General features: G+C 52.2%; 1 protein-coding gene and 2 non-coding genes across 16 annotated transcripts in view; all 3 read left to right on the top strand.

The window, feature by feature from the left end:
- The window catches only part of Prrc2b (proline rich coiled-coil 2B), a 55,038-nt gene extending 32,253 nt beyond the window's left edge, over window positions 1-22,785 (top strand). For 5 of the 14 annotated variants that reach the window (XM_055600912.1, XM_055600906.1, XM_055600911.1 and 2 more), the window contains exons 15-31: window positions 519-2,591; window positions 3,714-3,913; window positions 4,315-4,460; window positions 4,904-5,045; window positions 6,554-6,636; window positions 7,111-7,302; window positions 7,430-7,627; window positions 8,045-8,131; window positions 9,018-9,122; window positions 9,277-9,469; window positions 10,210-10,307; window positions 11,472-11,599; window positions 12,054-12,294; window positions 14,528-14,683; window positions 15,280-15,371; window positions 17,357-17,438; window positions 18,728-22,785. In XM_055600912.1, coding sequence (XP_055456887.1) covers window positions 519-2,591; window positions 3,714-3,913; window positions 4,315-4,460; window positions 4,904-5,045; window positions 6,554-6,636; window positions 7,111-7,302; window positions 7,430-7,627; window positions 8,045-8,131; window positions 9,018-9,122; window positions 9,277-9,469; window positions 10,210-10,307; window positions 11,472-11,599; window positions 12,054-12,294; window positions 14,528-14,683; window positions 15,280-15,371; window positions 17,357-17,438; window positions 18,728-18,859 — 4,348 coding nt within the window. In that variant the 3' untranslated portion in view covers window positions 18,860-22,785. Of the gene's footprint in view, window positions 1-518; window positions 2,592-3,713; window positions 3,914-4,314; window positions 4,461-4,903; window positions 5,046-6,553; window positions 6,637-7,110; window positions 7,303-7,429; window positions 7,628-8,044; window positions 8,132-9,017; window positions 9,123-9,276; window positions 9,470-10,209; window positions 10,308-11,471; window positions 11,600-12,053; window positions 12,295-14,527; window positions 14,684-15,279; window positions 15,372-17,356; window positions 17,439-18,727 lie in introns of those variants that run through there. The other 9 variants (XM_055600909.1, XM_055600907.1, XM_055600918.1 and 6 more) reach the window with 7 other exon arrangements.
- Window positions 9,888-9,972, top strand: LOC129671827 (small nucleolar RNA SNORD62). Its single transcript, XR_008719415.1, has one exon. It is a non-coding gene; the product is annotated as a small nucleolar RNA SNORD62 (small nucleolar RNA).
- On the top strand, window positions 13,743-13,827 carry LOC129671828 (small nucleolar RNA SNORD62). The gene has a single exon (XR_008719416.1). It is a non-coding gene; the product is annotated as a small nucleolar RNA SNORD62 (small nucleolar RNA).
- Window positions 22,786-24,209: the final 1,424 nt, after the last annotated feature.

Genomic DNA, 24,209 nt, shown 5'->3' with positions numbered 1-24,209 from the left:
ACTACCCGGGGTGGATCGGAAGGAGTGGAAGCAATGTGCTTGAATGTTGGGTGTGAGTGGCTCTTTCTGATGGCCAGCTGAGGTGCAGAAGGAACCCCGTGGTCGCCGAACTGTGGGCATTAAAGGGGCTGTGGGGGGGGGCTCACAGGCAGGTGGCTTGAGAATGGGGTCTGGGCTCACTCCACCTGTGCAAGTGCAGGAGCTAACGCTGCCACCGCTAGGCCCAGGCTCACAGACTCCCAGGCTCCAGCTTGTTCATTGCTCCAGGGGACCGCCAGCTCCTCTCTGTCTCCAGGGTGGTGCATTGAGCTACCACTGCCATCTCCACGCTCACGGACTCCAGGGGCCACCAAGCAACGTGTCATAAGCTAGAGCAAATGTTTGCTTGTGTTTTCCTTTCTTTTTAAAACTTTTTTTTTTTCTTTAAAACAAAACAAAACAAAACTAAGCCGTGTTCGGCATGGAGACCAGGAACCAAGCTCCAATCACATTGACTGATTTTTCTGGTTCCTTTTCAGGAATGAAAGGTCTTACTCTGCCTCCCCCGGAAGGTCAGGGGGCATAAGTGCCCAGCGCGATCTCTTTGAGGAGAGAGGGGAGGAGTACTTGAGTGCTTTTGACAAGAAGGCCCAAGCAGACTTTGACAACTGTATTTCTTCTCAAAGAATAGGCCAGGAGCTTTTATTTCCACCCCAGGAAAATGTTCAGGAGGTGGGTGCTCCTGGGGGTCGTACCCCAAACCTCAGGTGTTCCCCACTGGAGCCCGACTTTGTCCCAGCAGAGAAAAAGCCAGACTATGGCAGTTGGGATGTTGGCCACCACCAGCCAAAGGCTGCCGACACAGCCAGCAGTGTCGAGCTGGAGGCACCCCGGGAGGAGCCATCCTTTCATGTTTCCTCCTGGGAGAAGGAAGGGAGCCCCAAGAAACAGCCAGACCCAGAGCCCGAGTGGACACCAGAGCCCCGGAGCTCAAGCAGCCAACACCAGGAGCAGCCGGGCAGGACCCGGAGGTCGGGACCCATCAAGAAACCCGTCCTCAAGGCCCTGAAGGTAGAAGAGAAGGAAAAGGCACTGGAGAGAGTCAGGCAGGGCCTTGGAGAGGAGAGCTCACAGCTGGCCACAGAGAAAGAATCCATGTGCAGGGTTGAAGAGGATGAGGATGAAGAGAACAACCCTGCCCTGGCCAATGCCTCCTCTGCCCTGGAGGACAAGGCCGCTGCCCGGGCTGGGTTCAGCCGTGAATCTAGCAAGCTAGATGAAGATGCAAAGGCTGATAAGACCTGGGAGAACAGAACCTCAAGGGAGGCCAGTGACATTCCCCCAACTAAGAGAAACAACTGGATCTTCATTGACGAGGAGCAGGCCTTTGGGAGTCGGGGCCAGGCCCGGAGCCGTGGCCGTGGCTTCAGAGAGTTCACCTTCCGAGGTGGCCGGCCTGCAGGAAGCAGCACAAGTAGTCTGTGTGGCACAGGTGTGCTCGGGGCTCGCAACATGTACAGCGGTGGCCAGCGAGGTAGCCGAGGCAGGAGCCTTCGTGATTTTCCCCCACCGGAGGATTGCCCCAGAGCCAAGCCCAGGCGGCGCATTGCCAGTGAGACCCATAGCGAGGGCTCAGAGTATGAAGAGCTACCCAAAAGGCGCCGTCAGCGGGGCTCAGAGCCTGGCCACGAGGGCATGCTCATGGAGAGGGACGAGAGTGCCCTGAAGAAGGACTCATGGCGCTCCAACAGGACTTACACTGAGGACCAGGGTGGCCTAGACGCCCGCAGCCGGGGACCCCGGACCTGTGGGAGAGCCCTCCCACCTCGCCTGAGCAACTGCAGCTATGGTCGCAGAACCTTTGTTGCCAAAGAACCTCCCCACTGGCAGAGCAGGAGCCCAGGCAGCTCTTGGCAGGAATATGGCCCCTCTGACCCATGTGGCCCACGGCGAACCATTGACAGAGACTATATCCCAGACTCCTACCGACACTCTGACACATTTGGCAGCAGGGTCTTTGAGGACAGCCGCATGGAGGACAAGAGGTCCTTTTTCCAAGATGACCATGGGGCAGATTCTGAAAGTGCAGAAAATAGGCCCTTCCGTCGGAGGCGGCCCCCACGCCAAGACAAGCCCCCTCGCTTCCGGCGCCTCCGTCAAGAGCGGGAGTCCCTGGGCCTGTGGGGACCTGAGGAGGAGTCCCACCTGCTGGCAAGCCAGTGGCCAGGCCGGTCCAAACTCTGTCCTGGGGACAAGAGTGGTCCTGGAGGTCACAGATCCCCAGAGCTTTCCTACCAGAATTCTTCTGACCATGCCAACGAAGAGTGGGAGACTGCGTCCGAGAGCAGCGACTTCAGCGAGCGGAGGGAGCGGCGAGAAGGCCTTGCAACAGAGCCCGAAGCACAAGGGGAAGGTGGCCTGTCAGGGGCCAGTTTGGGTGAGAAGAAGGAGCTGGCCAAGAGGAGCTTCTCCAGCCAGAGGCCCCTGGCTGACAGACAGAGCCGCAAGCTGGAGCCGGGAGGGTTTGGGGAGAAGCCTGTTAGGCCAGGTGGGGGTGAGACTTCCCCCCGCTGCGAGAGCCAGCAGAGTGGGACACCTCTGAAAGTCACAAGGTAATGCGTCAGCACCATCTCGAGTCCTTTGTCGTTGTCCTGTTCGCAGCAGCACCGAGTCCATGCATGCACGCCCTGCCAAGCCAGGCAGCCCTGGCCGCTGTGTGTGAGCGTCTCCATCACTTGCTCCTGCATTGCTTGTCTGCTTCTCCATGGTGTGTCACTGTTGATGTTGTTGTGGCTTGATCAACGGAACCCAAAGTTCCCTGTGCCCTACTCCCCAGAGGCCTTCTTGTGACTGCTGTTCTGGCCCTTGTCCCTAGAGTATAACCTAGGATCTAGTCTTAGCCCTACACTGATAGCTGTTGCCTGTGTGTGGCGCCTAGTGAGCTCTGGCCAGTCACCCACTTTTTCCTGCTTGGAGCTGACTGGAAGGCGTCACTCACCTTTCGGGTATGCCCTTAGTGGCCCTGCTTCCCTCTTGCTACCTGGGCTTGGCTAGAGCCATCAAGAACAGAGGGGACCAGGCCACTTGCAGCCAGTGAGCCTCTTTTTCTAGAACCTGAAAGCTTTTGGAGTGGACAGTATGTTGCCCAGGCTATAGAGAGAATATGGGCCTGCTACCCAGTCAGTGCCTCAGGTGGAGGTTTCTGGGGAGCAGAGGTTTCAGCCCTTCTGTCCTTAGAACCCAGGATTCACAAGTTGGGTGCACATACCCCAAAGAGGTTGACTCAGGAAAGTGTCTGTTCTTTTAAGTGTTTGTGTGACCATACTCCAGCCCCCAAAAGGCATCATGAATGTTCTCAAGAGCCCGCAGCTGAGAAAACCTGTGCTGCTCTCTGTTCTCTGGCCCAGTGCAGAAAGGCTGGTAGCCATTTCTTGGGTGTGCCCACCCGCCCTCTTCTCCCCACTGCAGGTGCTGAAGGTGGCATGCAGTGGGAGGGAACAGACAGAATGCGGGGAAGGGATGCTCTAGCAGCCTTCTCTACTGCCTCACAGAACTGGACCAGCACATGCCATGCACTGTCAGCAGGTTCTCCTGACCCCTGGTGGCTCAGTAGAAGGCATTGGAACTAGATAGCTGCTGTTTGTGTGTGGGCCTTGTGTATTCAAAGTTTTTCTCATCCATTTTCCCCAGCCTTTGAGTGATGGTGAATTCACGGCATTCACCTTCCTTTGCAGGTCTCCAGATGAGGCCTTGCCTGGGGGACTTGGTTGCAGCAGTGGAAACCACTCATCCTATGCCTTGGAACGGACCACTCATGCCAGCTCTGACAGTCCTGAAACCACCAGTAAGAAAGCAGAGAAGGAGGCTTCTTTGGCCGCCCAAAGGGCTGGTGAGCAGGAAGAGGCCCGGAAGCAGTTTGACCTGGGCTACGGAAGTGAGTCTCTGCTAGGTTCTGGGACTTGTTTGGAGTAAGGGGAGATGCAAAACAACTCAGACTCCTGTCTTATGACGCTGAGCCCCCATGACATCTGTATAACTTTCCTGATTTAAAGGGTGTATTCAAGACCACATGGCTAGCAAGAAACAGAACTGGGTTTATGAATCTGCATCTTCTTTAAAAGCAATTATCTCCGTCATGGTGCTGCCTGAGCACCGCTGGGCTGTGCTTGCAGCGTATCAGGTCACATGAGCATGAGGATGGAGTACCATGTATGGATTTTCAGAGGCACTAAAGAAATTGCTCCTTGATAAGTGGACTTCTGAGCCAAGCATGTGTTGGGTATCAGTTGCCTGTTGGGTGACTCTTGCCTAATTCTTCTGTGACTTTTGGTTCAGATGCCATCATTGACAACTGCGGATCCAGCCCTGGGGAAGAGAGTGAAGTAGGCTCCATGGTGGGGGAAGGCTTTATTGAAGTCCTGACCAAGAAGCAGCGCCGCCTGCTGGAGGAGGAGAGAAGAAAGAAGGAACAGGCTGCTCAGGTGAGGGCCATGGGCCAGAGGGCAGCCCTGGGTGGGCGAGAGGAAGGGAGGAGTATCTCTCAGGCATGCGTTGCCTCCCAGTACCTGATACCTTCAGAAAGAGGCTGACCTGTCCAGGATCTACATCCAAAATGTGACCAGCCAGGTCAGATCAGCCTCAGCACGCCTCGGATTCGTTTCTCCTCAGTGCCGTAGCCTGGCTAGGTGTCAGGAAACCTGTGCAGAAATGCTTGAGGTTGGACATTGTATTAACACTTTGATCAGCCTGCTCCTGGGGCCAGTCCTGCTGTCCTGGCAGCAAACCCTGAGCCTGAGCTTTTGAGGACAAGTGTCTGGCATCTCAGGCTACTTTGGGTGGTGGTGTGAGCCAAGCTCCTTTTCCTGGGAGAGGCTGTCACCAGTCATGTCTTAGGCTAGACTGCATCAGCTCTTCTTTCCTATAGGTGCCTGTCAAAGGTCGAGGCCTTTCGTCGCGTATTCCTCCTCGATTTGCTAAAAAGCAGAGCAGCCTGTGTCTGGAGCAAGGAGACGTGGCTGTGCCAGGCAGCAGCTTGGGCACTGAGATCTGGGAGAGCAGCAGCCAAGGTAAGGTGGTGCCTGGCTCAGTAGAGGCCGGGCCCTTCCCCAGAGTCCCTGCTTTGGGCCAGGGGTAGAAGTGGAGTGTTCCCTGTTTCCTGGACCCCAGCAGAGCCAGTGCTGAGCGGCACCTGAGCTGACCTGCTGTGGCGGCCATAGATGGGTGACATGTCCTGGCTCCAGTAGACTAGCAGACGTGGCACCCTAGGGGAGGCATCCTATTTCCCTATCTAGTGAGGAAAGGAAATGACATGTGGCCAGTAGGGGGTGAGTGAACATGTTGTTCTTCCCCAACATGAAGAAAATCCTGTGGCTCTCTCCCTAATTTTTCTGTGGAAGGGCAAAGTTCAGATTAACTTAAGGATATCTTCTGCCTTGAAAAGTTTATTTCCTTAAAGCTTTTTTGTTTGTTTTTAATGTCCCACTCAAAGCTATGCTTCTGGTGAACTTTTGCTTTAAAATGCAAAGCCATTCCAGTTGATCAAGTTGTTCTTAATGGCCTGTAGTGAGCAGGACCTGCAAAACAGTGAGCCTGGAAGATTGTGCAGCTGACTAGAAGGGTTTTTTTTGTCACCTGCAGGCGAGCTAGGAGAGCCCTCCCTGTAGAACAGTGGCTGACCCCAGGCTAGGACAGATGCCACAGCGTGCCACTCATGTTCCTGCAAGTCTGTGCTGCACAGTTCTCGCCCTTCCTGGTGGTCCGTGAGAACCTTGGTTATAGTGTGTTGTGAAACACTTCCAAGTGATGTTTGTTCTACCATAGTAGAAGAAAGAGGGCTCCTGGAGGCGCCGCTTCGTGGTGGGGCATGGCTTAGCATGCAGCGAGTGTACAGTCAGTCGGCACACACCATAAGTGTCTGCAAGTGTCTTTGCCAGATCGGCACGGCAGACTCGAGAGCAGTCGTCTTCTGGGAGGCCAAGGGTTCTGCAGTATCTCAGGCTCTACGTGTAGCTTTGGAGTGCATCTGATGCCTACACGGTTTTTCAGGGCTGAGGCTCAGTGCCTTTTTGGAATGTAGGCAACGTCTGTAGGCTGCTCACCTTCTCAAGCTATACCTGCCTGGATCTTTCAAGGCCTTGAAGATGCTCACTCTCGGTGCAGGAGAATGTTGACATAGTATGACTGATGAGAATTGAATTAATACAAAATCAGTGAGTGTAGCTGGGTGTGGTGGTACACACCATTAGTCTCAGCATTTGGGAGGTAGATCTGTGAGTTCCAGATCCGCCAGAACTATATATCCCCATCCCTGCCCTCCCAAACAAAACAAAACCAGTATAAAGATTCCAAGCAAGTTGGGTTTTTTGCTGCAGTTTTCGTTTTAATCTGAGGGTACTAGTTGCTGAGGAAAGTGCTTGTGTCCGCAGTGGGGTGTGCCGAGCACCCGGGGGTGGCTTTCCCTAAGTTCTCCTTCTCAGTTGATGTTCAGCCCAGTGGAAAGAGACTCACAAGCTCTTGTCTCCCCAGCCTGCTTGTCTCTCATGATGCCCTAACGCTTGTCTTCCTTCCTTGGCAGCCCTCCCTGTGCAGGGGGCCGCCAGCGACTCGTGGAGGAAAGCTGTCACCGCCTTCAGCAGCACTGAGCCCGGCACCTCAGAGGTGAGAGCCGCCGCCACCCCCGTGCCCTGGTGCTACAGCGCATTCGCTGGCAGCTGGGCCTGTACAAGATGCCCCACTATGGTCCCTAGCTTGTCACCCTCTTCAGCCTTGGTCTCTTGATTTATGTGTGTTGCCTGCATGAGCGGAGAGACAAGGGAGAGAGCCCTGGCTAGGGAGCTAGATTGAGAGCCACCTTTGAGCTGGTCTTGGCTGCACCTGTATGCTTTGTGTGACATGAGTTTGGTAGCCTTGTCTTAGATCCATGCAGTGTCTGGTAGTCACAGACTTGGGTAGTATTGGTGCATTCATTAAGCTGGTGTGTGCCGTGGGCCAGTGTCATGAGGTCAGGACTGGAGTTTGGAGTGGAGGTTGGTGGTTGGGAGGAATGCCGGTGCTACCCACAGGCCTGCCTCCGCGATGCTTGTGCTTTGCAGTTTGGGGACAGGGCTCTAACCCATTTTGTGCTCTGCACAGCAGGGTTTTAAGAGCAGCCAGGGTGATAGTGGCGTTGACTTGAGTGCTGAGTCTCGGGAGTCGTCTGCGACCTCCTCACAGCGCAGTTCTCCATATGGTACTCTCAAGCCAGAGGAGATGAGCGGGCCTGGCCTGGCGGAATCCAAGGCCGACAGCCACAAGGACCAAGCTCAGAAGCAGTCTGAGCACAAGGTAACCTGGAAGTTCCCTACATGGTGGCCAGGGCCTGGGCATTGGGGCCCTGCTTTGTCTTGTTGTCTTCCCTGGTGACAAGGGCACGTGGGAACGAGTGTGTCTCAGCCTCTGCTTTCCCACCAAGGACTCAGAACAAGGCTCTGGACAGAGCAAGGAGCACAGACCAGGACCCATCGGCAATGAGCGGTCTCTGAAAAACAGAAAGGGCTCGGAGGGGGCCGAGCGGCTGCAAGGGGCCGTCGTCCCGCCTGTTAACGGGGTGGAGATTCATGTGGACTCCGTGCTGCCTGTACCACCCATTGAGTTTGGAGTCAATCCAAAAGTGAGCTTCACTTTTTTTTTCTTTCTTTTCTTTGTTTGTTCCTTTTCTTTCTCTTTTTCTTTTTCTCTTTTCCTCTCCCCCTCCCCCCCTTCTCTTTCTTGCTTTCATGTCATTTAGGGTTGTCTCCTAAAGAAAAAAAGGAAGCTGGGAGCTGAGCATTATTTTGGGTAGTGTTACTATGGAGACATGGATGGGCAAGTGTTACTGGATTGCTTTATGGATGACCTTTCTGGCTCTAGCTGGCCTCAGAGGCCAGCCAGAGGGTAGGGAGAGACAGGTCAGGTGGCTTCCTTTCTTTTGTGTGGTCATCTCTCTCTCGTGGCTCTGCTGAGTGTTGCTAGTGGACATCTCATTGATGCGGGCCCAGTGATGGGTGAGCTGGGCGAGGCGCAGACGCTGTGTGCCCTTCTCTTCCAGGACTCTGATTTCAGCCTGCCACCTGGTTCTGCTTCTGGTCCCGTAGGGAATCCAGTTGCCAAGCTTCAGGATGTCTTGGCTAGTAATGTAAGTCAGCATGTCTTCCTCCAGCTCTGCCCGTGCACCCATGCGGGCAGCTTCGTGGTTTTGGGACCTTTGGCTGGAGGTGATATCAGTCCTCTTAAGGTCTGGGTCATTTGGCTTGCTCTAGCTCCAGTCTCCGTGCGTGCCAGCTGTGGTTCAGACTGCTCTCCCTAGGGAAGGAACTGAGGGCACACACTCTTAACACTGAGCCACATACCCTCGTCCCCAGACTATCATTTCACAGCCAGTGGGCAACCCTGGCTAAACAGGAGGTGCCTCCTGGAATTCCAGGGCCCACTAGGTGCTGTGCATTCCAGAGAGAGATACAGCATTGTGAGCTTCTTGGAGAAACGGCCAACAGCTCCACTCATTTGTCTGTCCTCTGTAGGTCTGCTGGATGGGGGGAACATCCAGGCAGCATTCCCAAGAGGGCTGGAGGAGGAGCTTTAGTGCTTGAGAGTGTTGCCAGGCCGTGAATGAAAACATTTGGGTTTCAGTGTGTTGGAAAGGCTGAGTTAGCCAGGTTGTTACAATTGGCTAATGAGCCCAGCGCTCTAGGGTCCAGTCATTGCATTTCCCACCTGTGTTAGGAGGGCCCAAAGAGCCGAGTGACAGCCACCAGCCACTCTTTCCTGTCTGGACCTGGCCATCTCCAAGCCAGGCGGTAGGTTTCTGACTCCAGGTGCTTTCTTCTTGGCAGCTAATCCTGTTCTGTGTTACTGGGACATGAGTGTCTGGAGGGCTAGTGGAGTGTGGGTGTGGAGGTGACTTCTGTCATGGAACCTGGTCTAGGCAGCCTGCTCTGGATGAATCCTGGTCATGGGGGTGTTCAGATAAGCAGCTGTCCTGAGCCCTGCCATGCCCCACACTTCCTTCCTCCTGTCTCCAGGCAGGACTGACGCAGAGTATCCCCATCCTTCGGCGGGATCACCACATCCAGAGAGCCATCGGCCTCTCCCCCATGTCTTTCCCCACGGCAGACCTCACCCTGAAGGTAAAGCCAGGCCTGAGCTGGGCTAGGGCCCTCATTAGCACCTCAGCTTGTGGAGAGGTGGAGGGGCGCCCTCCTGCACCCAGCGCTTAGATTGCTGCTCTCCCCTTCTGTCCCGGTAGTAATTTGCATCCCTCCCCTCCTCTTGCTTCCAAAGATGGAGTCTGCACGCAAGGCTTGGGAAAACTCCCCCAGTTTGCCGGAGCAGAGCTCTCCAGGAGGTGCAGGCTCGGGCATCCAGCCTCCATCCTCTGTGGGCGCCTCCAACGGGGTCAACTACAGCTCCTTTGGAGGAGTGTCCATGCCACCCATGCCTGTGGCTTCTGTAGCGCCTTCTGCTTCGATGCCAGGTATCACATCCCCTGAGCCAGGCTCAGGAGCCTTCTCCATTCGCTATAGAGAGAAGCTGGATTAATCGCTCTGTGCTTTCACTTACAGAGTGTGACACTGGTTTCTAGGTCAGGTAGTGACAGCTTCCCACATGCTATGGGCAGTGTAATTCCTGCTCTGCTGTTGGAAGCAGTATTGTTGTGCCATAGGAGGCACTTGGAATTGCCAGAGAAGAATAAGCAAAGACTTTGAGTCAGACTCTAGTCAGTGCCAAATCCCTGGTGATCACTTGCCTCTCCAGTAAATTAGGCTGATGATACTGTGCCATTGGGTGGCTGTACCCATGAGGCAAGGGCTTACTTGCGCCCTCTATCACTGTTCTGATTCTTCCTGTCATCATGCTTGTTACTGGGGATTTTGAGGGCCAAGCTGCCGAGGTCTCAGTGATGTGGTTCCAATAGATCCTTCTGACCCTCCACTGTGGACTCAAAGCAGGGAGATGAAGAGGACAGTGACTGAGAGACCAAAGCAACTCTCTTCCATAGTAACTAGCCCTCCCAAAGGCCCAGCACAGCTGGTGAGTGGTTAAGTCTCAGGTGCTGTACTCTGCACTGGCCTGGGCCTCCGGAGGTGTGTGTTGCAGCAGAGAACCATAGAGCCTCTGCTCATATCCTCAGCCCCGCCGAGTCCCCAGGGAAAGTGGGCTGTGCGCAACGGGGAGACTTGATCCTTTCCTTCTCTGTCTTGGTTCTGTTTCTAGGCAACCACCTCCCACCTCTGTACCTGGATGGCCACGTATATGCAAGTCAGCCACGACTGGTTCCTCAAACGATACCTCAGCAACAGAGTTACCAGCAGGTGAGGGAAGCAAGTCGGGAGGCATGAGGTCAGAGGCAGCACAGCTGTGGCCACTCTCTGCGTTTCTTTTCTGGTGATCTTGCCTCCTGCTGATGTGGACCCCAGCACTGGCAGACCATGGCACCCAGAGTGCGCTTATAGAAAGAGCCTGTGAGAGATAAATAGGCATGAAGTAGACACCCCAGAACTGTTACTCCTCTCAGAGTCGTTGCTTCTGTAAGCTGCGGATCAGTTGCAGTGGGATTACTTTGGTAATTGGGGTCCTGCCGGGGTCCTGCCTGGGCCTGAGTACCTAGGCACAGATGCATTAGAAAGAGATAATTTTAGAAGCAGGCAGGATGTTGTCTTTGCATGAGATTGGAATTCTCTCTGTATGCGGCCAGTGTGTTTTGGAAGCTTCTTCCAAAGCCTGGTGCTATAAACCCCAGGAGTATTTTTCCTACGGCAGATCTCCAGTCCAGACAGGATGGGGCTGCCCTCAGCTCTTAAGACATGTTCTTGTTAGTTTTCTAAGATTTCGATCCAAGTAAATGGATCTTAGTGTTCCCCCTCGTTTTGTTTTGTTTTGTTTTTATTTCATGTGAATGAGTATTTTGTCTGCATGTATGTCTATGTGCTATGTGCGTGCAGCGCCCACAGAGGCCAAAAGATGTGGGATCCTGTGGAACTGGATTCAGAGAGTTGTTAGTGGATGCTGAGACCTAGACCTAGGTCCTCATCAATAACAAGTGCCTTTACCCACTAAGCCATCTTTCTAGCACTTTCCTTATGATTTTTGAATCTCACTCTGTAGTCCAAGTTGGCCTAGAACTATTTAGCTCTGGCTGAGCTGGAATTTAGAGGCATCCTGTGTCCTCAGCCACTGAAGGGCTGATATTTCAAGTGTGAGACACCATACTCAGCTTGCATATATCCTCCAAAGAATACTCAAAATTTCATCTCCATTGATGTGGATAGCTGGACTCCTTTCTACTGTGCAGCGCTCTGGTGTTAGGGCGATACCGTGCCTTGGTTGTAGTACTGATCTTAAGCTGTGGGAAGCCAGATTACATGTTTTGAGCTGTGCCCTGGCCAACCGGGACAGGACCGGATGGAGGTGGGTACATCTCCATGTACCGGATGGAGGCTGGGGGCAATGTAGTCATCACCTGGCTCTGTCCACAGGCTGCCACTGCCCAGCAGATCCCGATATCCCTCCACACATCTCTGCAGGCCCAGGCGCAGCTTGGGCTGAGAGGCGGACTCCCTGTCTCCCAGTCCCAGGAGATCTTCAGCTCCCTGCAGCCTTTCAGGTGAGATAGCCCAGGGGTCAGACCTCCATGCTGCCCTGCTGTGGTTGTGTGTGCTGCTCTGGGGCCCTGGACCAGTCATCAGATGCTCTGCACTCCTTTCCCGCCCACCACAGATTGCTGGGGGCTCCTGGTCCCTCATGCCCTGTTCCAAGTTACGCTCCTCTTCCCATGCCCTTCCCTCTATACGCCCCCAACACAGACACACCCAGCTTATCCTTTCAATATACATGATGGCTTCAAACTTGGGCATCACTGGGTCTTCCTGGACCTGCCAAAGCTTGTGTTTGTGTGTTCATGGTCCCCAGGTCAGCAATATCAGGATCATCCAGATCCTCTGGATCATCCTTTCTGGGGAAGCAGGGATCTGTTAGCAAGTCCTTGGTCCCCATGCTCGCCCGTGTTGACAGTTGTGTGTCTTAGTCACCTGATCTTGATCTCTATCTGGCTTTTGCAGGTCTCAGGTGTACATGCACCCCAGCCTGTCACCACCTAGCACTATGATCCTCTCTGGGGGCACGGCCTTGAAGCCCCCATACTCTGCATTTCCTGGCATACAGCCCTTGGAAATGGTGAAGCCACAGTCTGGCTCACCCTACCAGCCCATGAGTGGAAACCAGGCCCTGGTGTATGAGGGCCAGCTCGGCCAGGCTGCCGGGTTGGGGACCTCCCAGATGCTGGATTCTCAGCTTCCACAGGTCAGTTTGGCTTCTCGCTAGTCTCCTCCTTCCTTGACTCCGGGTGCCTCGTGTGTGCTGATGCCCAAATGTACACCTCAGCTGCAGAGACTCTTGTAATCCCTACACCATTGTGTTCTACTCAGCTCCCTTTCTTCTAGAGCTCTGTTCTAGGGATGTTTGCAACCCACAAATGGTGGCTTTGGGAACGGAAATGGGACAGGTGTCTTCTTTGTCCCTCAGTCTTTTCTAGTTCCCACTTCAGAGTCTGGGGTATAGACTGCTGGGCCTGCTCTCACTACATGTTGGCACTTCACACTGTCAAATCTGCCATTGCACCCAGCATTCCTCAGCTTCGGGGCCTGTGTGACATTGAGTTGGACCTTCCTTCTGTTGGGCCCCTGGCTTGCTCTCTTACTCCATCTAGATGCCATTGTCTCATGCAGTCAACAGCTCTGCCTTACTTTTTTGGCTTTTTTGAGACAGGGTTTCTCTGCGTAGGCCTGGCTGTTCTGGATTCACTCTGTAGACCAGGCCAACCTTGAACTCACAGAGATTGTCTGCTTCTGCCTCCCCGGGTGCTGGGATTAAAGGTGTGCACCACCCAGCTCAGCTGTACCTTCCTAACAACTCTAAGTACTTCAACCCTGCACTACTTCCGCAACCTGCTCTTCTCTCAGCCCTGTGGCATCACCTGTTTCCTCCCAGGAAGTAGACTCTCAGAGCCCACTGCACTTCTTTTTGTCTCCCATCAGTCCTACCTCCTGAGAGGCACTTCTTGCTGCTTCCCCCATGTTGTGTTGTCCCTCTGTCATCCCCACCCCCACCATTACCTTGCTTCCTGCTACCAGAGAAGCAGGAGTTGATGGTCCGCAGGGCCCATGGCCACATCTCCCTTCCTGTGTACTTCCGGACCACAGAGGCATCCTGTCCCTTGGATGTCCCTCATCCTGCAGGCCACGCTGGCAAGTGCCTTCTCTTTCCTGTCAGTGTAGAGGTAGGCTCAGTGCTGTCCTTTCAGTAGGAGACTACACTGTCAGCCACCTCATCATGGCATCACACACTTGCCCCTGACTCTTAAAATCATCTTCAAGACATTATTCCCTGGCTTCCGTGTCCCCTCAAACCCTCTTCCTTCCATCACCACTCCCCTGCCCCTAATTGTGGGTGTGCCCTTCATTCCTGTCTTGGCTCTCCTTTCTGGTCACTATCATCCAAGCATTACTCATTACCAGATTGATTTCTTCGATCCCGGCTTCCTTACTGGCTGCCCAGCACCATTGCTTTGCAGAGTCTTACTCTTTGCCCCATTTTTGCCCTTGGTCCTCAATAGCCTGTGCAGTGAGCACAGCATCCCAGGCTCTCCTGTAAGGGGGAGAGCTAGGCCATACCCTGCCCAGGCATCGGTCTTGCCTGACTTTACCCTCTCCCTGCTGCACTCTACTCTGGGGCCCTGGTGCCACTGCAGGTCTCAGTGATGTGGTTCCAATAGATCCTTCTGACCCTCTACTGTGGACTCAAAGCAGGGAGATGAAGAGGACAATGACTGAGAGACTCAAGTGGCCCAGTGCTCTCCCCCCCACCCCCGCCACTGTCTTGTTTTTGATCTCTTGGGCCCTGTTAGCACTGCTACTCTGCTGTCTGGCATGCCCCAGAAGGGTCTCTGCAGCTCTAGTTTGGTCTTGTTTTCTCTCTGCCATCGCTGATGCAAAAAGTGTGCTTCCAGGCTGGAGAGATAGCTCAGAGGTTAAGAGCACTGCCTGCCTTTCCAAAGATCCTGAGTTCATTTCCCAGCAACCACATGGTGGCTCACAACCATCTATAATGAGATCTGGTGCCCTCTGCTGGTGTGCAGGCAGAACACTGTATATGTAATAAAAAAAAAAAAATCTCAAAAAAGAAAGTTAAAAAAAAAAAGTGTGCTTCCATCTTGGTGTACACAAGGCGATGTGAGGAGAGTCTTCCTGTGCAGCTGTCATTTGGGAGAAGTCTCTGCTGTCTTTCCCCTCCAAGCCTGCACTCTGAGTGGCATACAGCTATGTATAGAATGTCACTGGCATTGCCACTGTTCATGTCTGACAACACCCTGTAGCTTCCGTAGCACCCTTTGTTTAGTAACAGCTTCAAGGCCTGAGGATGCGCAGCCATCTGAAGGTGCGGAGACCAGTCAGGAGTGATGTGTACAATCACGAAGTATGTTTTAGCCTTATCTCCAGTGTCCCTTCTGCCCCCTGACTGTCCTGTCACCCAACAGCTCACTATGCCGCTGCCTCGGTATGGCTCTGGGCAGCAGCCACTGATCCTGCCACAGTCCATTCAGCTGCCTCCAGGACAGAGTCTCTCTGTTGGAGCTCCCCGGAGGATTCCTCCACCTGGCTCCCAGCCACCAATTCTGAACACCAGCAGAGAGGTAAAGGTGGTCCCAGAGAGGGGTGTTTGTCCAGCCAAAACTTCTCCCACAGAACTCCTGTTACAGAACGTGTATGCTCCCAGTCTCAGTGGACTGTGGTCTCTCATACTGCAAAGGCCTCAGAGTCCCAGAAGCCAGAGATGTACTGCTTATGTGTAAATGAGTCAGGAAACCAGCTGCTGGCGTGTGCCACACTATCGGGCGGCAAGGGAGATACACAGCCAATGCCTTGGCCAGTGGGGAGGAGGCACATGGAGCCAGCACAGGTGCAGGGCCCAGGCTCTTGGATAAGGACATGAGTCTGTTCTTCTAATCAAGTCACTAGGGCGCTGACGTGTCTGGCATCTGGGTGACTGTCCACAGAGTAGCCAGTCCCCCATGGTTGTGCAGTTACCCCTCCTGCTCTTCTTTCAAGGCAAGAGTCCTTGTACTCTCTTACACACTTAGACTTGTGACACTCAGAAAGTGTTTGAGGACAGCCTTGGCTATGGAGTGGAGCACAGTCTCTGGAATCAGCCCTCCCCTTGAGCTGGGTGGGCTACTGTGGGCTAGGTTGTCTGGGCTGCCGAGTAACTCTGTACTTCTTGGGCCCCTAGTCCGCTCCGATGGAGCTGAAAGGCTTCCACTTTGCCGACAGTAAACAGAATGTTCCTACCGGAGGCTCCGCACCATCCCCGCAGGCGTACAGGTAAAGATGAGCCCTGGGGGTTAGGGGTCATTGCTGAAAATTAAGTCACTCCAACAAGCCCGTGGGCCCAGGGAGAAAGGCAGGAAGGGCACTGCAGCATGCCCCCTTTTGTACTCTTGGGTGTCACCGAAGAGTTCCTAGAACTTGCTTGTGCTTCAGTTGGCTGTGGGAGAGTCCCAGGAAAATTCCATTTGTTTCTAGCCTGCAGAGTAAGATGCTCTAAGGAGTGAGGGAGCTTTCTGGGGTGTCAGCCACAGCCCCACAAACTCTTCTATCCAAACACACCCTCTGACCCCTATCAGAGAATTTTTTAAAGGTGGGTGTGAGTGGCCTCTCTTTCCAAACCACAAACTGGTACCTGCTGTTTGCTTCCCTGGTGTGGGTTCTCTACCTCCAGTAGAGCCTGGTTCTCCTTGGCTTGATTCAGAGGTATTTGTTGGATTGTGGCAGGGGCTCTTGGTCCCCCACCCTAGGCCTGGGCCTGAAGGAGTGTTTGCCCCGATACCTTGTCTTTTTAGTAGGACAGATCTGCAGTGTCTTTTTAGAGGTCACCCGGCAGCACAGTCAGCACTAGAGTCCTGCCATCTCTGTCCCACTTTCACTCTGACCTTTGACCTGGTGTGCTCAGCTGGAGCTCCCTCCATCCTTTCCCTCATGTCACTTTCCTAAAGAGAGCATTCGTGAAAACCACTCAGTTCCTCTTATTTTGTGCTGTCGCTGTCATTGCTCTTGTTTGTGCATGAGTACATCTTATTTTGCTTCTGTTACCTGGCAGAAGGGCCATCAAGCAGAGCTGTGTGGAGGGCAGCACAGCGCAGTGTGTATGTGGGGGAAGGTGGTGGGAGAAGGAGGTAGCTTCAAGGAGGAGCACACACCACAGTCCTGCCTGCCCGGTGTCATTGCAGTAGCCTGGCCTCAGTCGATTATAGGGAGGGAAACAGTCTTGGAAGAAACTGTTTGGCACTCTGTCCACAGATTGAAAAGATTTGGGAATGTGAAGGGACCAAAAACAGTTTCTTGTTATCATTCCTAAGCAATACAGTGTAGCTACTATCTACCTAGTGTTTGTAAACAGTCTGAAGAGGATTTTAAAGTATAGAGAGAGAGCCTGGAGTGCAGGGCAGTGTAGCGAGTACTTGAGTACTTAAACTCATGAGGTCCGTGGCTCCATACCCAGAACCATACATACATACATACACACATAGGCCATACTGGAGAACATGGCTAGGTCACATAACTACTGTGTTAACTTTCTATGAGGGGTTTGAGCCTCGGTGATTGGTTATCTGTGAGGTCCTGGGACAATGAGAAGAGATGGAGGGGCTGCCGGGTGTAGAAAGCACAGGCATCATAGTGATTAGAGAGATTGCTATGAGTTTCGTACAGTATAGTTCCCCAAGATTTTCAGGAAATGGGGCAGGTGAACCATGACTTGCAAAAAGGAGTCCTCCGTCATAAATTCCAGGGATGTGCTGTCCCCAAGATGTCTTTTAGGGTGTGGTGGTAGCTAGCCCTACGCAGCCCCACACCTAAGAGTCGCTGACCTCTACATAGTACTTTCTGACAAAACCTTCTTCTGAAACATCTAATGGCCCTGGGACTAAAATCGGGGGTAGATTTCTCCCCTTCCCCCACAAGGGAAGATGAGAAAACCCTTGGTATAGTTCCTTAGCGCTAGTCGCAGGCCTTCATCTGGGTGCTGCCTCACCCAGGTCCAGATGCTCCAGAGCCTGAGGATGGCCACTATGTTCACAGCAAGGGCTGCAGCTCCTCTCCTGGTGTCTCCTAGAAGTGCTAAGGGCCACTAGTGACCACGCTCCTCCGCATTTGCACTCTTGGCTGTCTCAGTTCTGTGTTCTCTGTCTGCCAGGGCCTCTGGCCAGAGGGCCCTCCCTGGCTCAGGCTGCCTCCGTGTGCTGCTAGGCTTTGACTCCATCTCTGTGGTGACACATGTGTATTCTCAACCCTGCCTTTGGTTTTTTCAGGCCTAGCTCTGCTAGCCCCAGTGGGAAGGCCTCTGGATCAGCAGTTAACATGGGCTCTGTGCAGGGACACTACGTTCAACAGGTAGAAGATGGCTTTCCACACCCTGCAGCCCTGGACACTTAGGCCTGTCTCCCAGCGCCAGAGGAGAGGGAATTGTCCAACTAAGGATGCTTTTTATTAAAGAAAACATGTTAGTGCTTAGAGCTGGACCACCTGAGCTGCTTCTGACAAAAGCACTTCTCTTGATGGGTGTTTGGATCCTTCCTTGTCCTGCAGAGAAGGGAGGAGACTGGTTCCCACAAGAGGTGATTCCAGAAGGTGTACTATCCCCAGCCATTTGGGGCTGTCATGGCGCTCTAGGAGACACAGTTAGGCCTGGGTTAGCTCAGAGGCTGGGGTGTGTGTGTGCTAGCTCTAGTGAGTGTTGTGGCATGTCTCTGTCTGCCTGGGTGGGATCATAGCTAGGGGATAGCTTCTCCCACTTGACAGCGAGGATTTCTGTGTCTTTCCCTGGAGGCCCTTTTCTCTTCTTCCTATAAGGCTGAGCTGCTGCTCCAGAGCTCAGGACCTCAGTTGGGCCTGGGGCTAAATAAATTTGTCACTCACTGGCAGGTGGCGATTGTGAGGGTGATGGCTCTCTTTTTGCCCCCTTTCCACAGTGTTCCTTGGGGGTCACTGTTCCTGCCACGGGATGGGTTTCTAACCCTTTCTCCCAGAGCTTAGGGCATAACTCAGGGGCAGAGCACCTGTCTAGCATGTGTGAGGCCCTGGATTCCATCCTCAGCTGACAAGAAAAGTCACCTAACAAAGATTCCCCCAGAATATAGACCAAGTGAGGAGCAGAACCACACTGGTCACCATGTGCTGGCCTGGTGCAGAGCTGCGGGCTAGCAGAACCCTGATTGGGATCAGATGGGCTCCTGGGGAAATGCAATTATTTAGAGGCACTTTGGATGGGTGCTTGACTGAGTCATGGGCCAAGATCTGGGAGACCCAAGTGGGCACCACCCTCTACGATGGGTGGGTATCTAGGGCCATAGGAGAGATTGGTCTGCTGAAGGGCTGTTGGCTTGCCAGTGGGACACAGGCTGCACTGATTTGAAAAGGCTCTTCCTATCAGCCTTGGGACCTGAAATGCTTCACCCAGGATGTAGTAGTGCTGAATTCTCTGTAGAGGACCCACAGCCTGGCTGCCTCGCTGAATCACTGCACTCGGTGTCTGTGGGAGTGACAGGGCAGTTGTGGCTATGCACCAGGCTCCTCCCTGGTCTTCTGAGGGTAGCTTTTGGTCTGACTCAGGAACAGAAAGGGAATGGTCTGTACACATTTTGGCCTGCAGTCACTTTGATTTCCTGTCCATCTGTCCAAAGGCAAAGCGAGTGGATGAAAAACCTGGCCTGGGAACCGTGAAGCTGCAGGAAGCATCTTCAGCCACCTCCCAGCTGAAGCGAACGGGAGCAATCAAGCCTCGGGCAGTCAAGGTGGAGGAGAGTAAAGCCTGAAGGGAAGAGAGTAAACCCTAAAGGTGCCTGGCATCTCTTGCCTCACCCTAACAGGGATGGTGCACAATCGCCAGCCTGGACAGCCACCACCTGGGACCTTGCCAGATCCGCCATTCCACTGTCCTACCACCTGGCCTGGACAGAGCTCTCTTCCACTCCCGAAAGCTCCTGAAAGCTCCATCGTCAGGCAGCCCGCATCGTGGATATATGGCATTGACCTGCTTGCTTTGGTACAAAAGAGCAGACTCCCTCCTCCCGCCCCTCTGCCCGGTGACTGTGCAGTGAGCCTCCTGTGCAGTGCAGACCTGCCCGCCCGCCCCGTACCCCAGGCGCAGTGGTTTGGCAGCAGGGTCATTTTAGCTGGAGGGTTTTTGTTTTAAAAAGCAGCTAAGGTTTTTACAAAGAGGAAAGGAGAACAAGATGCTAGCTACGTCTGTAGAGCTGAACTTTTATACGTTCCTTGCTGTCCTCTCTCTGCTCTGCTATCCCCAGTGGTCTCCTTTATCTCTGTCCTGTTTGACATGTCACAGCACTACCTTAAGAGGTGATTCTCTAGAGTCACACACGAACACACACACACACACACACACACACACACACACACACACACAGACACACAGTTGGCTAACCTTTGGGGTTATTGAGGACATGACTAGACCGTCTGGTTGTCCCCTCACTGTCTTGGGCACCATGAGGTTGGTGTCTGAGTTCAGTTCTAGCCCTTGACCTGGAGCCAGTGTTTCAGCCTAAGAATTATCTGGGCCTTTCTGCTGTTGGTGAGTACTGGGCACCAGATGAATTGTGGAGGTACAGTCACCATTGTTCTTCAGATTGGCTGAGGTGGCCAGGCCACAGGCCCCCACTTAGGGACTGTGCATCTGAGGCTCCATGCCCTAGCACTCTGGGTGGCTGTATTCCCCACTCATTTCCTTTTCTCTTCTTTCTGGACCCTACTGGATCCCTCTGGATCCCTCCATGTTCATCCATCTCTCACAGCTTATCACCAAAATCAATATAAGGGACATAGATGGGGACCCATTAGTCAAGCTTGCAACAAGACAGGCTATGGCACACTCATCTTATGTCCTTCACTCCTAGCATCAAGAGCAAGGTGTTGACAGTAGGGTTGCCGAGTAGCAGGTATGTTTACTCATCCTTAGGGAACAGGGCAGGGTCAAAGTATAAGTGGCCTACAGAGAAGCCTGTGCAGCCTCCCTGAAAGGATGGTCTTAGAACTGTTCCTTGCGGGTTTTGTGTGAGCTCCTGTATGCTAGGCTTCTTGCTTTCACTCAAAGGAAAGTGAAGGATGAATTTCAGTTTGCTCAGCTGCTCTTTAGGATCCCCAATTAATCACCCACCTGGGGATATTGGAGGCCACCTGCCTCAGAGCTCACAGTTGGTGGCAGGGCTGGGACAAGCCTGTGTCCTCAGTGTCACCATGGGTGTCAGAGCAGAGAAGCAGCGTGTTAGCTTTGAAGGGGTTTAGTGCTGACTTGTTGGTTGTTCGAAGGAAGCAGAAGTCCACTCTCCCAGCAGGTAGTGCCACACTGTCCCCAGGGTCACCCGGCAGAGCAGTCTTAGTGGAAAGCTTCCTGTCGACTGCAGCACTCCGCTCCTCTCCCTTCTGAAGCCTCTGCCCCCCACCTAATTCACTTGTCTTTGTCCCATCTTCTCTTACATCCTTCCTCAAAAGCACTGCCCACTTAGAGAGTCCCTGTGTCCCTCATCTGCTGTTCTACTCACCCTAGAAGTGTCTGGCTACTGTCCCAGTGATTGAGTCCTCTGCCCCACTGCCAACCTCTACCCTGTTGCGTCTCAGTCAGAAAAAGCCACACACAGTCACCTCTACCTATCCTCTTTAGAAATGCGGTCAGACCCATCTCACCTAATGCTTGGTGGGCATATGTGTCAAAAGAAACAAACATTTTCTCCTTCAGAATTTCACAGAATGCTGTTACAAACTCAAAATGTGCCCTTTAGGTGAACCTGCTGTCAGAATGGCAGTACTTCCTGTTTGAGAAGAAAAATTAGGTCACCTATTTTCAGTCCTTTCTCTCACCCTGTATTTCCCTCCTGCCTCCCACCCTAAATAAAAACAAGAAACACTAGAATTTATTTATATGTATTGATGTTGTAGGTCTAGATGGAAAAAAAAAAAAAAAGTAAATGTCCCACTGCTCTGTTTATATAATGTCTGAATTACTCTGTGCAGGAAAGGCCAGGAAATTGCATGTGGCGTTTGGTGTGCTCAGCACATCTGTGACCTCAGCTGTGGGCTCTACCCCTCTGAGATGCACATTTGCAACTAGACTCTGGGAGTAGAGGGCAAGCTTCAGGCCAGATACCCCTGCCCCTCAGATGATCTGGTCAAGCCAAGTTTTAGTGCAGAGATGTTTAAAACGTGCAATATCTCTTCATGTGGTTTTTAGAGTCAGGCTCGAAGTGTACTAGTACTTGGGGTCTTATTTTGGTTTCAAACCCACATCTTCAGATCACAGATAAAAACACAGGAGTGTCTGTCAAGGTGCCATGGCCTTTGGTGGGAACAAATAAAACCCAGCACCTACCTTTTCTACTGCTGAGATGGGTGGAGGTGGGGCAGAATCTTTTAGTCCTGCCTACAGAAGTCACCTCCTACTGCTAGTGGCTTTGTTGGGGCCACTGATGGTGCAGTCCATGGTTTGGAAACTAGGGACTCTTTGAGTACTGTCAGTCCTGATGGTACGTTCAGCACGCACCATCTATTGGCTAAAGACTTCTGCAAGCTGCATTAAGTCTGGTTTCTGAACAGTTGCTTTCCTTGTCTTATTCCCAAGTTTACCATTTTCAAATTCAGAGTTCACAGAACACTTCTGGGTCTAAGATTCCTTAAGGGGGGGAAACAAGAATGATTGCATTACACATTCAGAAAAGTTGGTTCATTTCCAAAGCTGTGGTCGCTCTGCTTCCAGAGATACTTTGGATTACGTATCAAAATCAACTTTGCTCTCCTGTCCTCTGGAGCCACCTTCCAGATGGTCAGTGATGAAGTTGTGAATGATTGATACTCAGAGCCCAGGGCACAGGAGTGTGTCCCCTGAGGCCATGAGGCAACTCCGACTAAGCCCACCCCCCAACATCTGTTGGGTTCCCCTCTGCACAGGCACCTGCATGTTGCCTTCCAGGTCCGTTTGACCCTCGTTTCCAACAATGCAAGTCTAAGTGAGAGGGTCTGTTGGGAATCTTTTACAACCAAGGGCGCAAAAGTGCGTCTTCTGTTGTATACTTTGATGAGTGGGAAATGTAGACTTCCAGAAAGCCAGCTCTCTCCTGTGAGATGGCTAAAAGACAAGCTAGGTCGTTTGGAATAGAGTGGCTCGGTGTTGGGGATGAGCACCCAGCTGTGCTTCCCCACTAGGCCCACCAGCTCTGGCTGGTGATCTTCCAGGCGCATGACACCTGCAGCTCCCAGTTGCCTGCTCCAGACCTGCAACACCCCCAGGCCCCATCTTCAGCATGTCACAATCCTGGAGCAGCAATTGCTGTGAAGGCTCTGTGTAATGCTCCTCAGTTGAAAGGGGTCCTGTGCCCTCAGCTTTCAACCTCATACCTTTTGTAGAAAAGGATTCGGGGGGTTTCTTTTTGAGTCATTTTGTTTCCTTTTGCTTTTATTTTGGCCTTTCCTCTGTCTTTTCACTTAGACCAGATATTTGAAGGGGCAGACGATGCTAAAGGTGTACTGTGCAGCTTGTTTAGACGTGATTTGGGGAACCTCTTACCTCGGATGGGAAATGGAATCGTGAATTCACCCTCCCTTCCCTCCGGTTCAGTCCCTGTTGTTTCTCCTTTCAAATATGTGATTGTACTAGCTCTTTCCATACGAAAGAACTCTCCTTATTTAAATAAAAAAAAAGTATAAAAAAAATAAAGCCAAACATGCTTTCTCAGGTTGCGTCAGGTTTGTTTCTCAGTCTTTGGGAAGATGTGAGGGTTCTGTTTCACAGTTTACGAGGTAGTTGGGAGTGGCTGAAATGTCTTCGCTGAGTGGAGCGCTGTGGTAGGGTCCCCAAGGAGACAAGTCAACCAGGCAGGATCTTCAGAAAACAGCTTCTAAGCACGATGGCAGTATCTGTGGCACTCTTGTGTAAGGCTTTCACTTCCTTGTCTCCCATAAACTGTAAGATGGGTTCTAAACATGTCCCCAATGAAGAGGGAAGAAGGCTTGGGGGTGGGGTGTAGCGAGGTCTCACATGAGCAATTAAGCAGAGACTACGGCACATGGCAGTCCAGTGTCTCTAGGAAGGGATTGCAGACTATACAAATTAATGTGTATTCGAGAACATTAGTTGGCCTGTGTGGGAATTTCTTTTCCCTGGGTCTGAGGGACCCCCAACCACAGCACAGGGGCTGAGGTTAAGGTGTATGCATCTTGAAAATGGGCAGTACCAAGATCTGTCCTGTTCCCGTCAGCTAACCCGTGTGCATCCCGTACTTCCCTGCCTGAGTCCTATCTTGATAGCTACAGGAACTAGAGGAGGCTTGGCACCCAACATGGGGCCAGGCAGAATGGGAGGTTTGACTTCAAGTACCATAGAGCAAAAAGCTGGAAAAGGAGTGATGGGTACTTTTGTTTCAAAAAGCAGACAGGGTGTTTGCCGGTACTGTTGGGATGTGCACCCCATGGTTTTCATCAGAATTTTTTTTTTCTCCGTTTTATTTTGGGCAATTTTGTTTATAAAAAAGTTGAGAAACTGGCTGAGCAACTGGAAAAAAAATATAAGTGGATATAGAGAATCTTGGGAATCAAAAAGCAGAAGAAAAACACCAAGGAATAACAAACAGGTTCATTCCCAGTAAAGGAACCAGAAAGTGGGAACTTCCCCAGATTGAAAACAATCTTAGAACTATGTCATTTAGCAGCTTTTAAAAGCTTAGGACAAAGTTGAGCCAGGAAAGAAGTCCACATCATTTACGAAAAGGCTCTAGAGAAGCCTTCGATCTTTCTTTCTTTCTTTCTTTCTTTCTTTCTTTCTTTCTTTCTTTCTTTCTTTCTTTCTTTCTTTCTTTCTTTCTTTTCAAAGATTGGTCTCTGCAGTGAATAAGGCCAATTTCTGGCTCTGATTTGAAACAAGTGCTAATTGAGACATTAGTATTTGAAAATTTAAATATGAAATACAAAAAGGTAATTAGGCCATTAAAGGCAAGGACAGTACCTATGGAAGCGTTGCTCAGGGAGACAACTGAGATTGATTCTGGCGTGTATAATGTCACAGGAATTGGGCAAGCCATAGCTAAAGGTTTTACAACTCAAAATGCATGGTGCTTTAACTGTGGAAGATATGGTCATTTGCAAAGAGACTGTGACCAAGCC

The sequence above is a fragment of the Psammomys obesus genome, unplaced genomic scaffold (assembly GCF_907164565.1).
Source record: "Psammomys obesus unplaced genomic scaffold, mPsaObe1.curated_primary_1811, whole genome shotgun sequence".
NCBI lineage: Eukaryota > Metazoa > Chordata > Mammalia > Rodentia > Muridae > Psammomys > Psammomys obesus.
This window is presented reverse-complemented; position numbering and strand designations above follow the sequence as displayed.